General features: G+C 60.4%; 1 protein-coding gene across 1 annotated transcript; it reads left to right on the top strand.

Moving 5' to 3' along the window:
* The first annotated feature begins 964 nt into the window (after window positions 1-964).
* On the top strand, window positions 965-10,229 carry UNC93B1 (unc-93B1 regulator of TLR signaling). Its single transcript, XM_087822446.1, has 11 exons — window positions 965-1,074; window positions 1,204-1,345; window positions 1,768-1,921; window positions 3,511-3,672; window positions 3,895-4,027; window positions 4,371-4,464; window positions 5,018-5,142; window positions 5,797-5,979; window positions 6,478-6,751; window positions 8,593-8,711; window positions 9,500-10,229. The coding sequence occupies exons 1-11, from the start codon at window positions 982-984 to the stop codon at window positions 9,821-9,823; spliced, it is 1,803 nt and encodes a 600-aa protein (XP_087678572.1). The 5' UTR covers window positions 965-981; the 3' UTR covers window positions 9,824-10,229.
* The last annotated feature ends 3,957 nt before the right edge of the window (window positions 10,230-14,186 follow it).

Here is a 14,186-nt window from a genome sequence, read left to right as displayed (position 1 = left end):
ATATGGTTATCCCGTTTTTCCAATGCCACTTGTTGAAGAGGCTATCCTGGGAAGTGCATAGTTTAAAATCCTTCCCAAGCGTTTGTAACCAGGGCAACAGCCAGTGCTAGGAAGCCTCCCCTCCAGCAAGGCTGGAACTTCATGGCCTCCCCCCCAGCCCTGGACCCAGTGCCCAGCGGGGTGGCTTGGAGAAGCTCTGAACCCTCCTGCAGGGTGGTGATGGGGTCACCCCACTGTAGTCCAGCAGCCATCACAATCTCGGCCTCCGAGTGGCCCCGCCAGAGCTTCCACTTGCAGATGCCAACACTGAAGCTGGAGGGAGCGTGGGAGGTGGCATGGGCTGCCAAGTCCTGTGGTACGAGCCCTGGGGGCTGCTATGGGGGCTCTTTGCTGACCTGCAAACACACGGAGTGGGGCCTGGAGGTGGGGCTGGGGATGACAGTAGTAACAATGAGGGGGCTTATTATGGGCCTAGCACTTTTCTAAGGCTTTGCATTAACTCAAGAATCCAGCAAGGGCTCTAGGAAGTAGTGCCCAGGATGAGGAAACTGAGGCCCAGAGAAGCCGAATGAATTCCCAAAGTCACAAAGCCAGGAAGTGGCCGAGCCCTGGGGAGTTGACCCAGCATCTCACGTTCCTGAGGCTGGGTCCTGGCCGCACATGGACACTGCCCTCCACCCACCCACCCACACCCCCCGACACGCCCCCAGCTGGCAGGCGGCCCGAGGGGCGGGGCGGGCCAGGTCCACACACACGCACGCGCGCACACACACGCACGCACGCGCACACACACGCGCACGCACACACGCGCACACACGCGCACACACACACACGCACGCGCGCACACACACACACAGAGACACGCCCCCAGCTGGCAGGCGGCCCGAGGGGCGGGGCGGGGCGGGTCCCGGCGCCTGGAGGAAGCGCGCGGCGCTGCGGGGACGCTCGGGCGCCTCCGCGAGTCCTCGGACGGGACGCGCTATGGCCGAGCCGCCGCTCTACCCGGTGGCGGGCGCCGCGGGTCCCCAGGGCGATGAGGACCGACTCGGGCTTCCCGACGGGGCCGGGGCCCCGGTGAGCGGGGGGGGAGCGTGAGGGGGCGCGGGGAGCCGGTGGGCCGGGGCGTCCGGGACGGGGGCGGGGCGCGGGGGCGGGGCGCGGGGCGCGGGCGCGGGGCGGTGGCGTGAGCGTCTGCGCCCGCAGCTGGACGAGCTGGTGGGCGCGTACCCCAACTACAACGAGGAGGAGGAGGAGCGCCGCTACTACCGCCGCAAGCGCCTGGGCGTCCTCAAGAACGTGCTGGCGGCCAGCGCGGGGGGCACGCTCACCTACGGCGTCTACCTGGGTGCGTACCCCGCGGGAGGGCCCCTCGGCCCCGCACCCCCGCCCTCCCCGTCCAGGCCCGGCCTGGGGAACAGAAACCTTGGGGACCAGTCGGCCTCCCTTCCTCTTTCGCTTCCCAGTCCGCTGCCCGCGCAGCTGCAGCTGCCCGGCTCCCCGCGTGGGGGTGGGGTGGGACCGTGCGTGTCTCCCCGCCCCAGCAGGAGCCCCGCGAACACGTGGGCAGGGGGCTGGGGTCCGAGAGACCTGCCGAGCGACGCAGGCGGGCCCAGGCTGGCAGGACGCTTGCCCAGCCCGGCTCTCCCCCCCACCCCCATGCGCGTTGGACAGGGGACCCTTTGGCACAGGCGTTCCAGCCTCTGCTCGCTCTGCTTGGTGCCCCGTCCCCCAGCCAGGCCGCCCCCTCCACGCGCTCCCTGTCCCCAGGCCTCCTGCAGATGCAGCTGATCCTGCACTATGACGAGACCTACCGGGAGGTGAAATACGGCAACATGGGGCTGCCCGACATCGACAGCAAGATGCTCATAGGCATCAACGTGACGCCCATCGCCGCCCTCCTCTACACGCCCGTGCTCATCAGGTGCCTGCTGCTGCCCCGCAGGCCCGGGCTTTCACCCCCACCTCGAAGGGGTGCAGGGGCTGCCCTGCTGGTCTTGGGAGTTGGGAGGCACCTCGCCTATCTGGAGGGGTGAGAGGGAAGGGGTGAAGCCCCGGCTTGGGGAAGGAAACAGCTTTGCCCAGGGCCCATATGGTTTCACATTCACCCAGGCTCCTTCCTTCAGCTTGTCTGGGAACCATGTGGCATCGTCCCCATGCCCTTTCCTCTGTGGCCTGGAGCCACAGTGACCTTTTGGGGTCAGGGGTCAGGGCTGTAGAATCTCTGGCCAGAAGCTGATCAGCAAGACCCAGGCACCCACCCCTGACCCAGTCAGCTGTGGCTGGTGTTGAGGGACATTTGGCACTGAAAGAGTGTGGCTGGGCGGGTGCCCCTAGACTGAGCCGGAAGGCATCTGGTCCAGCCTCCCAGGCCCCCTGTCCACCAGGCGGTAGGTCTGTGCTCAGACAGGAACCAGAGACCAGTGGGCAAATTAGATGGGTTTCAATTCCCTTAACTTAAAAAAAAAAAAAAAAATTATCACAATTGCACAAACAGCGTTAGGAACATAATTGAAAACAGAAAAAAGAAAATCCCTCCCAAGCCCTCTAGTAAGCTGGCTGCCTTTGCTGTCCCACCGGCACGCGTGGGTGGTGTCTGCGGCCTTGTCACCAGAGCATGTGTGTGCCGTGTTCACTTTTACCTGCCTTCTTCTCACTGCGCACCTCTCGGCCTGCCCCCTGCTTTCTGGGAGGGGAAGGGGGACATGACTCCATGATGGTAGCGTTGTCTGCAGAGTCGCGGGCACCCAGCTGTGGCTCAGAGTTGTACACTGAGGTGCCCTCTCCTGTTTTGCATGTTCTCTTTGTGCTTTGTAGCTGTTTTCTTCTTAGAATTAAAAAAATTCCCAGGATAAATTGCCAGCAGGGCCCTTACGAGGTCACAGGCCTATGAAAGGCTGTGTGGCCCTTGAAACCCATCACTACTAATACCAGCCGCTTGCTCGTCTCACTTCCTGTGTGCGGGGCACTTTCATGGGCACTATCTCTCATTCCTTACCGTCTGAGGTAGGTGCTCTTAAGCGTAGACACGGAGGAACCAGGAGATGGAACAGCTTGCCCAAGGCCCACGGGCAGCATGTGGCAGACTGAAGGTTTGAGCCCAGGCAGAGTGGCTCCAAACCCCATACTTGTCCCTTGCCCAAACTGCCAGGGCTGTGCCAATCTGCGTGACCACTGGCTGAGTGTGTCATTTTTGACACCACAGCCTCACCAGCAATGATTGCTAGTGTTTTCACTTTTTTCTGTTTTACTCTGTTAAAATGTACAGTGCATTTTGTGCGCCCTGCCCTCCCCCAGATAGATCAGAGGGGGCTGCCTATCTACTTATTATGGGGCAAAAATAAGGATATTGAAACAACCAGGGCCCTGTAATAGAAGAGAAAGTAATCATATGAGGTAACCAGGGTCATTGTACTTTGAGCTGCCTGGAAACCAAATACTTAAAAATGGCACAAATACTTAAAAAGCAAAACAAAATGCCTGTGGTACCAGCATCCCTCCCATTGCCCACAGGTTTTTTGGCACCAAGTGGATGATGTTCCTGGGCGTGGGCATCTACGCCCTCTTTGTCTCCACCAACTACTGGGAACGCTACTACACACTTGTGCCCTCAGCCGTGGCCCTGGGCATGGCCATCGTGCCTCTTTGGGCCTCCATGGGCAACTACATAACCAGGTGAGCCTGGTGGGCAGCAGGGCGGGAGGCTGGAGACCTGGCCAAGCCTTTGCTGAATTGCCAACCTCAACCAGGGACCTAGGATTGGTCCCTTCTGCCCTCTGGGCCTCAGTTCCGTCATCCATAAGATGCAAGGACTGGCCAGCCCGTAGCTCTGGGTGCGGGAAGCAGACGTGTCCGGCAGAGGTGGGGCTGGGGAAAGCCTTCTCCTTTGTGGTCCAGGATGGCCCAGAAGTACTATGAGTACTCCCACTACAAGGAGCGGGATGAGCAAGGCCCCCAACATCGCCCACCACGGGGCTCCCACGCGCCCTATCTCCTGGTCTTTCAAGCCATCTTCTATAGCTTCTTCCATGTGAGTACCACATATGGGGCACTGGGTGTGGGTTTTCTGGCCTGAGAACCCACACATTGGAGCCCAGTCCACAGTCCTTTCAGCCTTCTATTCCCACTGCTCTTTCTTGGGCCAACCCCTGCTTGCTTACCCCAAGTGACTGAGACATCATTCCTTTGCTGTCCACAGTGCTGACCAGGGGGAAGTCCTCCGCCATTGGGCTATCTCCCCCTACCAGCAGGCTGCCCGAGAGGTGGAAGGCCCTTGTCCCCCAAGGCTGTGCCCAGACCCCTCCCAGATCGTGCCTGTGCCTCTGCCTGGTTGCATGCCCCAAGCCTGACCCAAGCTGTTTTCCTACCTACAGCTGAGCTTCGCCTGCGCCCAGCTGCCCATGATCTACTTCCTGAACCACTACCTGTATGACCTGAACCACACACTGTGCAACGTGCATAGCTGCGGTTAGTCCTCATGGGGGTGGGGTCCCCAAGTCCTGCTCACGTCCCCCATTGAGTTATCCTGCAGACACTGGGCACTCAAGGGCAGAGAGGATGCTCTCTCACAGGGTTCAGAGGTGTGAGTCCAGTGTCGTGCGGCTCTGGTGGGCGAGGCACAGAGCCATGTTGGAGTATGTAGTTAATCTGACCCAGCAAAGGGAAGGCTGCCTGGAGTAGGTGCCACCTGGGATGAAGCCGCCTGTAGGATCTCTCTTGGGGCCAAGTCATATCCTCAGGGCTCAGTCAGTGCAGGGTGAATGTATGGAGGTGGGAGATGGACTGACGCCCCCACTCCCCATCCCCTCAGCCTTGGGGGAGGGTGTTCCTTTCCTTGAAGTACTGTCAGCCCTGGCGGCCCTCCCCTCCAAACTGCTCCCCAGGAACCCTGCCTTCGCATGCACCGCCCTTACCCGCCCCGCTAGCCCTCCCCTCCCACCACCTTGGTGCATTTCTTTGTGACTGAGTTGAGAGTTTGCCCTGCTCCCTGCCTCACGACACTCCCGCCGCCCCCTCTCAGGCACGAACAGCCAGGGCATCCTCATCGGCTTCAACAAGACGGTTCTCCGGACGCTGCCGCGGAGCCGAAACCTCATCGTGGTGGAGAGCGCGCTCATGGCGGTGGCCTTCCTGGCCATGCTGCTGGTGCGGCCCGGGCGGGCATGGGGTGGGGCTGGGCACGCGGCGAGCCAGTGAAGTCTGGGGGCCGAGGCGGGCGGACAGGGGTGCAGGCTGGCCGGTGGCTGGCGGCCTGGGCAGGGTTGTGGTCCGAGTCGGGAGCCAGGGCTGAGTCGTGGGGGGGCCCCCGCCTGAGCCGCGGAGCCACAGGGCAGGAAGATGCCCGTGGACTGCGAGGGGCCGGAGGGGAGCCCGGCCTGGGCTGGGGCGGAGCTGCAGGCTGGGTCCGAGGGGACCGGCGGAGACCGGGCTGGGGCGGGACCCAGGGCCGAGGGTCGCAAGGTGTGGCTCCAACGCTGCAGAGCGAGGCGTGGCCGGGGGCGGAGCCAGGTCTGGGGCGTGTCTAGGGGCGGAACCTCGATATGGGGCGTGTCTAGGGGCGGGGCCTGTGCCTGGGGCGTGCCTAGGGGGCGGGCCCTCGGCCTGGGGCGTGTCTAGGGGCCCGGCCTGTGCCTGGGGCGTGTCTAGGGGGCGGGCTCTCGGCCTGGGGCGTGTCTAGGGGCGGGGCCTGTGTCTGGGGGCGTGTCTAGGGGCCCGGCCTGTGTCTGGGGGCGTGTCTAGGGGGCGGGCCCTCGGCCTGGGGGCGGGGCCGGCCGCCGCCCTCACCGCGCGCGCCCGCAGGTGCTGGGCCTGTGCGGAGCCGCGTACCGGCCCACGGAGGAGATCGACCTGCGCAGTGTGGGCTGGGGCAACATCTTCCAGCTGCCCTTCAAGCACGTGCGCGACTTCCGCCTGCGCCACCTCGTGCCCTTCTTCGTCTACAGCGGCTTCGAGGTGCTCTTCGCGTGCACGGGTCTCACCCTGGTAGGTGCGGCCTGCGGCCTGCGTGCGGTGCCGGGTGACGTACAGGGGGTGTGGTTCAGCCCGAGCTGCTTAAGCAGCGCCTAGGTTTGGAACGTGGGTGTAAGAATGCACAAGTGTGTCCCAAATATTCCCCTCCCTCTTCTCCCTTCCTTCCCCCTCCACCTTGGATAAATTATTCTAACCTCTGGGCCTCAGTTTCCTCCCCTGTGAAGTGTCCAGGGATGTGGCTCGCTCCCCGAGGTGTTAGTTGGCTGAGATAGGATAACACCCATAAAGCATTTGGTTCCGTGTGGGGTGCAGCCTTGGTGCCTGGGGACAATGTCCCAGCATTTTCCCTGCTGCCACCCTCCCGGAACCTTCCCAAGAGCCTCGAGGGAGTTAGCCCCAAGGTGGCCTGGAGAGGGCAGGGTGTAGCCTAAGTGAGACCTCACGCGGGCAGAGCCAGAGCCTGGGCCAGCTGACCTCACACGCTCACCCTTGCCCCCCTCCCTCTCCCAGGGCTATGGCGTGTGCTCCGTGGGGCTGGAACGCCTGGCCTACCTCCTCGTGGCTTACGGCCTGGGCGCCTCAGCCTCCTCAGTCCTGGGCCTGCTGGGGCTGTGGCTGCCGCGCCAGGTGACCCTGGTGTCCGGGGCCGGACTGCACATGCTGCTCACTCTCAGCCTCTTTTTCTGGGCCCCCAAACCTCGCGTCCTGCAACACACCTGGATCCTGTATGCAGCAGTCATCCTCTGGGGTGTGGGCAGTGCCCTCAATAAGACCGGGCTCACCAGTGAGTATAGCCATGGGCACTGGGATGGCTGGGTAACTCTGTGGCTACCTCGGGGCCACTGGGGGCAGTACAGACATCCCAGGGACAGACATGGGTCCCATGGACACACAGGAGGTCTGTCGTGGGGTTCTGTAGACATGATAGAGGTAGGAGAGGATCCCTGTGGACACTACAGGGGTGGAAGGAAGTTCCGTGGACACTGTAGGGACAGATGGGGAGGACTGTGGACACCCTGGGGGCAGGTGTGGGAGTCCTAGGCCATGGACACCCTGTGGACAGCCAGGGTAGGCATGGGGCCCTGTGGACACTGAGGCGTCAGTGTGAGGTCTTAAGGCTGCATGGGGTAGGTGAGGGATAGGTGATGGATAGTGTGAAAAACACATTGCAGACACTGCTTTCACACCAGGGGACAGGGCCCATTTGACATAGTTTCTGTGACACTGGGAACAGATTCCAGGTCTGTGCCCTAGGGAGCACGGGAAGCAGAGGTGGCCCTGTCCACACCCCAGGTGTAGGTGCAGGTTTGGCTTTTATAGAGGGGAGCTGGGAGCAGGCATGAAGCCCAACACCAATCTACAGAGCAGCAGAGTCCAGGCCCCAAGTCTGGGCTGCTGAGGTCAGGGCACCAGGGAGCACAGCCCTGTTTGCAGAAAGGAAGCAGTAGGTCAGAGTGCAGCTCTGAGACGTTCTCTGCCCTCAGGTGGGCACATCCCAGTGACACGCAGTGGGTACCCACAGCTCAGCCGTTGGGCCCTCCTGATCTGATGGACCCGAGCTGTTAACAGTCTAGAACGTCGCCCCTGGGCGTGTGGCATGGTGGAGGTCAAGCTTGCTGCAGGCAGGGCAGGGGCTGGCTCAGGGCACCCTGGCACTTACCATCAGAGAGAGAGGTGGGCATCTGTATGTCAGGGGACGGAGCCCCACTCTGTGGACCATACTCTCTTGGCTGTTTTGCTCAGGGGCAGCCAGCCCTGGGCAGCAGCCAGCCTGGGTACCTTGGACCTATATGTCTGGACTTGGGCCTGGTCCCAGCAGCCCCTTCTGCCCAGCCCTGCTTCCTGTCCCCTTTTTGCAGACCCCAGGCCTCCATGTCCCTTCATAGCAGCCCCATGAGGTGCAGTCACACTGCAGGGCCTTAGGATGGGGGTATTCATGTCCAAGTAGCAGGCGAGGGTGCGATTTGCCAGGTACTGTGTGGGTTTCTCACATAAAACCTCACAGTGTAACATATATGCCTGATCCCGTTTAGATGGGAAAGGTGGCCCTGGTGAGTTAACTTCTCCAAGTCACCCACAAAGCCAACATTTGAATCCACATCTCTGTACCCACTCTCTCCACTTTACCAGCCTGAGAGCAGAGTCTGAGTCCCCTGACTCCCTGTCCAGTTCTCTTGTTCACCCCAGGGAAGATTCTTTGGGAAATATGTTCAAATCCCCCAACTTCAGATTTGATTTGTAGAAAGCTTGTTCCTACAAGCAGGTTGCGTTCCCTGAGCCGGGGGGGGGGGGGGGGGGGGGGGGGGGGGGAAGAAACTGTCCTTGCGGACCTGGCGCTGAACAGCTGGGGTCTGAGAGGGGACTAGGATGTGATTGCACACAAAGCTTTCCACTTTTCAGGCCACCCCTGGCCAGGAGGGAGGTCCACCTGCATCCCATTTCACCCTTACCCTGCTCAGCTCCCGGGCAGCGTGATAACCAGGGTCTCCACAAGGGGGCAGGCCAGGACCTGTCTACCACAGCTTTCTGGGGGGGGCAGCCCTGGGACCCCACCGCCTAGGAGGGTCACTAGAGGGAGATCAGCCTGGGCGACACTTCTCCCCTCCCTGCCCTGCCCTCCCGCAGCACTCCTGGGCATCCTGTACGAAGACAAAGAGAGGCAAGACTTCATCTTCACCATCTACCACTGGTGGCAGGCGGTGGCCATCTTCATTGTGTACCTGGGCTTCAGCCTGCCCATGAAGGTGAGGCTGAGTGGGGCGGGAGAGAGCCTCTGGGGCATTAGGCACCCCATGCGTCCCCCAACTCAGACAGCAGATCCCTCCTGAGTGCCCACCCTGGCCTCGCAGCCCCTGAAGGGCACCACTCACCAAGGCTTGGGCCCTGAGCCAAACCCACTGGGTGGCCCCCAAACCCAGCCTTCGCTTGGTGCCTCTGCTCCTGAGGGCCTGAGTTGATCAGCAGACACCGGTAAACCGAGACCCACTGAAAAGGGGTTCCCAGTTTGCTCTTTGCCTGCGGGTGCATCCCAGCGCCTTGTGTGCAGCGGGGTAACCTGTTCACCCGTTGTCGGGCTCTGAGAGGGATGTTGGGGGTCTCTCTTCGTGGCCATCGAGGAGCAGGGGTCCCCGTGCTCTGCTCCCACTCAGCTGATGGGTCAGTTGAGCAGGTCATTCCTGACCAGTATTTTAAACATGAAGTAGAAAGTAGCAGAGAGCAGGTGTGCGAATGTGGGTGTGTAGGGACTGAGGTGTGATGGAAGAATCCTTTCCGACTGTGGGTTACAGTAGAAAACCGCTCAGAAGCATGGCGTATGGTCCCGGTGGTAAGGGACAGAGTAATCTAAGCCCTGGTAAAGGTGGGCAGACCCGTGTCCCACATTTGTCATCACGTCTGCCTATAAAGGGCAGAGTCTTGCTGGCAGGAGGGTCCCAGGAAACCAGGGGGAGCAGGCCTATCCGGGCTAGGGACCAGGCAGGGGAGGCTGGGGGCGACGGCCCGTGGTCCTCAGCACCCCTCCCTGTGTGCCCAGGCCAAGCTGGGCGTGCTGCTGGTGACGCTGGTGGTGGCCACACTCTCGTACCTGTCGATGGAGCAGAAGCTGCGGCGGGGAGTGGCCCCGCGCCAGCCCCGCATCCCCCGGCCCCAGCACAAGGTGCGTGGCTACCGCTACCTGGAGGAAGACAATTCCGACGAGAGCGACGCCGAGGGCGAGCCCGGCGGAGGCCGGGGGGACTGCGCGGAGGAGGAGCCGCTGCCCGCCGGGCCCCGGCCCGGCCCCGAGCCAGCCGCCTTCTGCCGCCGGCCCTGCCCCTACGAACAGGCGCAGGAAGGCGACGGGCCAGAGGAGCAGTGAGGGGCCTGGCCTCCTCGCCTGCCTCAGTTTACCGCGTTTCGGGGCGCGGGGGGGGTCCTGTGATTCCTGTGCCATCTTCAGGAAGGACCTTTTGCCCCCCCCCCTTTGGGAATACCCCCTTCCAGAACCTGGGACCTCCTGGAGCTTGGGCTCCACTCCCCAGCCGCCTCCTAGGTGGGGTGGGACTTCCAGACCCCTTGGCCAGGCCTAGGGTTTGCGAGAGCACAGCCAAACCCACCCCCGGAGGGGTCCGCTCTCCAAGACCCACTCCCCAGGCCCCCTGTCCCCCAGCAAGTGCCCCAGCCCCAGAGCAGGGACAGGGTCCTCCTGCCGCACCCCTTCCCCTGTCCTACCCCAGCTCTCTGCTACAGGCCTGGGTGGAGCTTGTCTTGCGTTTTGCACCTCCTATCCCTGTGGCCCACTAAGAGGCACTACTTTTTATAGAAAATAAACAATAAAGAGATTTTGTATTATCCTGACTGGAAGTCTCAGGATGTGGGGAGTATAGAGCTCCCTGGTGTGTGTGGCTGACCCAGCTTCTGGGGCACTGTCGTCAGAGGCCCTGGCATCCCCCTGGTGGGGAAGGCCTCCTAAGGCCTGCCCACGAGCTTGGCCTCCCTCCTGGAGCCCACCAGGTTTTGCCAGTCCCGCCCCAACGGGCCAGGAGCAGGAAGTGCCTGAGGTGCCCTGTAGGGACCTCAGTAGAGACTGACAGGTCTAGAAGATAGGACAGATTCCAGAGAGCCAGGCCCAGCTGCCCCTCCTGTGGTCTTTCTTCATAAGCATGCCCAGCCTTCCTGCCCACCCCCATACTTTTTCTATCTGTTGGGGGCATTTCTGCCCACAGCTCCCCAAGGGACTCCTTGAGGACAGGGTCCACTTCTAAGCCACATCAGAGTCACCTTGTGTCCAGTATGGGCCAGCAGAATGGTTGTCCGAGCCCAGGTAAACTTGGCCATGAGAGACTCAGACACCCTAGAGCCTGAGGGTGCCACCGTGAAGGCTTTAAATGCCTGGGTGAGGACTGGCAAGGGGACTACAGAGCGTCATGGAGCCCCCAAATGCACCCCAACAGCTCCTCTGCTGGGGCCACACCATTCCTCACGCTCCGAGCCCCCTCCACCCCTGGCTGAAGGCCAGACCCTTGTCCACACCCACCCTAGCTAGCTTCAGGTCTAGATTCTCCCACCCAGAACCGGTGCCCTCCCCACCCCCGGCTCTGCCCCCCACTGCCCTCACTTGAGTTTTGTTCTCGCAGCCTCTAGGGGATGCTGGAGGCAGGCTTGTGACTTCAGGCAAGGGATCCGCCTGTCTGAGCCACAGGCTCCTCTGGAGAGAGTATCTGTAAGAGAGGCACGTGTGAAACCCCCAGCAGGTGCCTCCAAGGTCCCGGGCTTGTAGGAAACTCCAAAGCCCAGAGGATATTCTACATTTTCTGCATTTTCGAGCGGAGTGGTGGTTCCATACATCTTTGAGCAAGTTCAGAGGTCCAGGTGGTTCACAGTTTCGACATCAGCTCACTCCACATTTCCTTCATGTTGTAACTTTGAGATGCTGGATTTCCTACAGTTTTGGGGATAAAAAGTGAAAATCATCATGGAACAGGAAATGGTGCTGGGGTGTCCCGCCTGATTTCGAGGCTGAGAAGCTGGCCAGGGCTGTAAGTAGTGGTGGTTATTAAAGAGTATATTGAAAGCACCATTTTTTTCTTTCTATTGATGTGAATTCTATTTTCTAAGTGACTACTAAGTTGTTAGCACAGAAATACTTACAAGTTACTTAGACCTAAAGTAACTCATATGTAGAACCGCTGGCTATTTCTTCTGGCCTGCGAAGCACCATGAAAAATGACTGAAACACTAAGGGTTCCAGGACTGAGGAAGTCTGGGCCCCCTCCCCCGCCTAGACAACTGGCTGTGGCCTTTTTGGGCCCAGTTCTACGGAAGGTGATTAAACCTATAGCCTGTGACACCTTCAAATGAAGCACCCCCACCCCCAGTCTGCTGCAAACCAGTTAAGCCAGTTACCAGGCAGATTCGGGGGCCCTGCAGTCTTGGTGGCAGTGGGAGCTACAGCTGTAGTGAGGGCCACAGGCCACCTCTCCCCAGACTCCCCACCAGGGGGTGGTACACTCAGGCAGGCGAAGGCCAAAAGCCTGCCTTGCATGCAGACTTGCAGTGACAGGCAGGCCCAGAAAGGGTCATGCGGCGTGGCCCACAGGCTGGGTGAAGCCCCAGGGCCCTGTTCCTCCAGGTCCTCACCAACGTCTGGATTGGAAGGGAAAGTTTTTTGACAGCAGATGTGGCAACATCCTCCTGGCAGGATTCCAGCTAAGCTCCAGTCGAGGTTGGGCAACCAGATATGTGGGGCAAGGGGCCGGCCGTTTAGAAGAGTGTGGCCCTGGGCATGTGGGGCAGGGGTGGGGACGGGTCTTCAGTTTGACAGTTTGGTGTTGAGCAGATGCAAAGGTGACCCGGGCACATGGAGCAGCCCCTTGGGGACAGAGCGTGGCTTTGAATCACGCTTCCTCGCGCCAGGGTGGGTTCCACATCGAAGACTCCACACACGACAGCAAAAGACACGCACTCCCAGGACAGGCGGTGTAGCCGTTCGTGGCTGCAGACTCCAGCAGGCTAGCGCTGGGGCGGGTGCTCGGAGCTATCGGATGAGAATGTCTGCCCTCGGCAGCTTGCAGCCTGGCCCTAAGGTGTGACATTGACGTATCTCCTGTCTCTGTCACCTCTGGCTAAGGTGACTGGGTGGAGGATCTGGAGACTCTGTGTCATGGCTGCTGTCTCTGTGATTCTGTCCATCTGCCCCAGGGATGTGTTAAAATTATTATGATTCCCCGACTCTACAGGCTAAGACTGTAACTGGCTTTAGCTTCTCAATAGCATCTGAAATGGGTCAGAATGTTCTGTTCTTAGCCAGCCCTGCCCTCAGGGGAAACTCGCAGAGCCTCACCTGCCGGGAGGAGGGGACGGCCCAGCTGCAGCCCCCGTTAGCCTTCCCTGTGGGCTAAGGGACAGACGGAACCCCAGGCCACTCTAGCCATCCCGCCCCACCTAAGGAGGGAAGGGGAGAAGCTGGGGCTCAGGCTCACCAGGGGACGGAGACCTGATCACAGGACAGCAGGGCACAGCCTCGCCCCCACCCATCGCCTCTTCATTTCTAAAGGCCTGTTTGCCGAGGTCCCTTTCACCCAGCACATCATGTCTGCCTCCAAACGAGATTACAAGGCAGCCCTGGCTCGGTTGGTTGCATGGGTGTCCTGTGCCCTGGAAGGGGGTGGGTTCGATTTCTGGTCAGGGTGCATGTCCACGTTGTGGGTTTGGTCCCAGGTCAGCCGATTGATGTTTCTCTCTCACATTGGTGTTTCTCTCTTTCTCTCTCAAAAAAAAAAAAAAAAAATTACAAGCAGACTAAAAGGCACAAAACCCAATGTGAAGAGACCGAACAAATATCAGAACCAAAATTAGACAAGGATCATGTAAGCAGAGAGATGGAGATCTTGAGGAAGAATCAAAAAGAGATGCTAGAAATAAAAAAACAACAACAGTGCAACAGGCGTGAAGATTAAAGAGCCCCTTGGCAGACCGGACATGGCTGAGGAAAGAATCCTGGGCTTGAGGGTGTGACCCCAGAAACGGCCTAAAATGAAGAGCAAAGACAAGGAGACTTAAAAAGCAACACTGTCCATAGCAGCCACGTGACCCTAGCAGCCGGCTGGGGCCCCCGCAGACCTCGGGGGGCCCCCGCAGACCTCGGGGGGCCCCCGCAGACCTCGGGGCTCCCCGCGCTGCCTGGGCACCGCCCAGCCGAAGAGCAGCTGGGGACAGAACGCGCCCGCACGGTGGGGGCCGACATGGGCTGCACTGGACTGAGTTTCGGCGCAGCACAGAACTTTTGGACCTTGGCCTTTGTACTGGGCTTGATGAAGACAAGATTGGACTCTTTTCCCCAGAGGAATGGACAGAGATGGGGCGTCGGGAACCTGGGGGCAGCCTTCTGTCTCCACCCAAATACATCTTACCAGGAGGCCTCAACCTCCCGTTTGATGAATGACTAACACAGTACCTGGCTCCGTGTGGAGGCCGATAAATGCTTGTTGGTTGAAAGCATGACTCCGAAATTTAACGGAGAGAGCCTTTGCCCGGTGCACACAGCACTGCGGTGCTCACCTCGTAAAAGCGGATTTCGGTGCAGAGGCATAGCTATAAAATCGTAATTAAAACGACGGCGTGATAGCCCAGTAATCTGGCACATGTATGAACTGCTCCTGAGAAGGTGCGTCCCGGCAGGAGGTGAGAGCCTGCTGACAGAGTGTGATTGTAGAGCCACTGCTCAGAGGAACAGTCTCAGC

Source organism: Miniopterus natalensis, chromosome 11, assembly GCF_054644295.1.
Source record: "Miniopterus natalensis isolate mMinNat1 chromosome 11, mMinNat1.hap1, whole genome shotgun sequence".
NCBI lineage: Eukaryota > Metazoa > Chordata > Mammalia > Chiroptera > Miniopteridae > Miniopterus > Miniopterus natalensis.
Note: the sequence above shows the minus strand (reverse complement) of the source record. Positions and strands in the feature narration are given on the sequence as shown.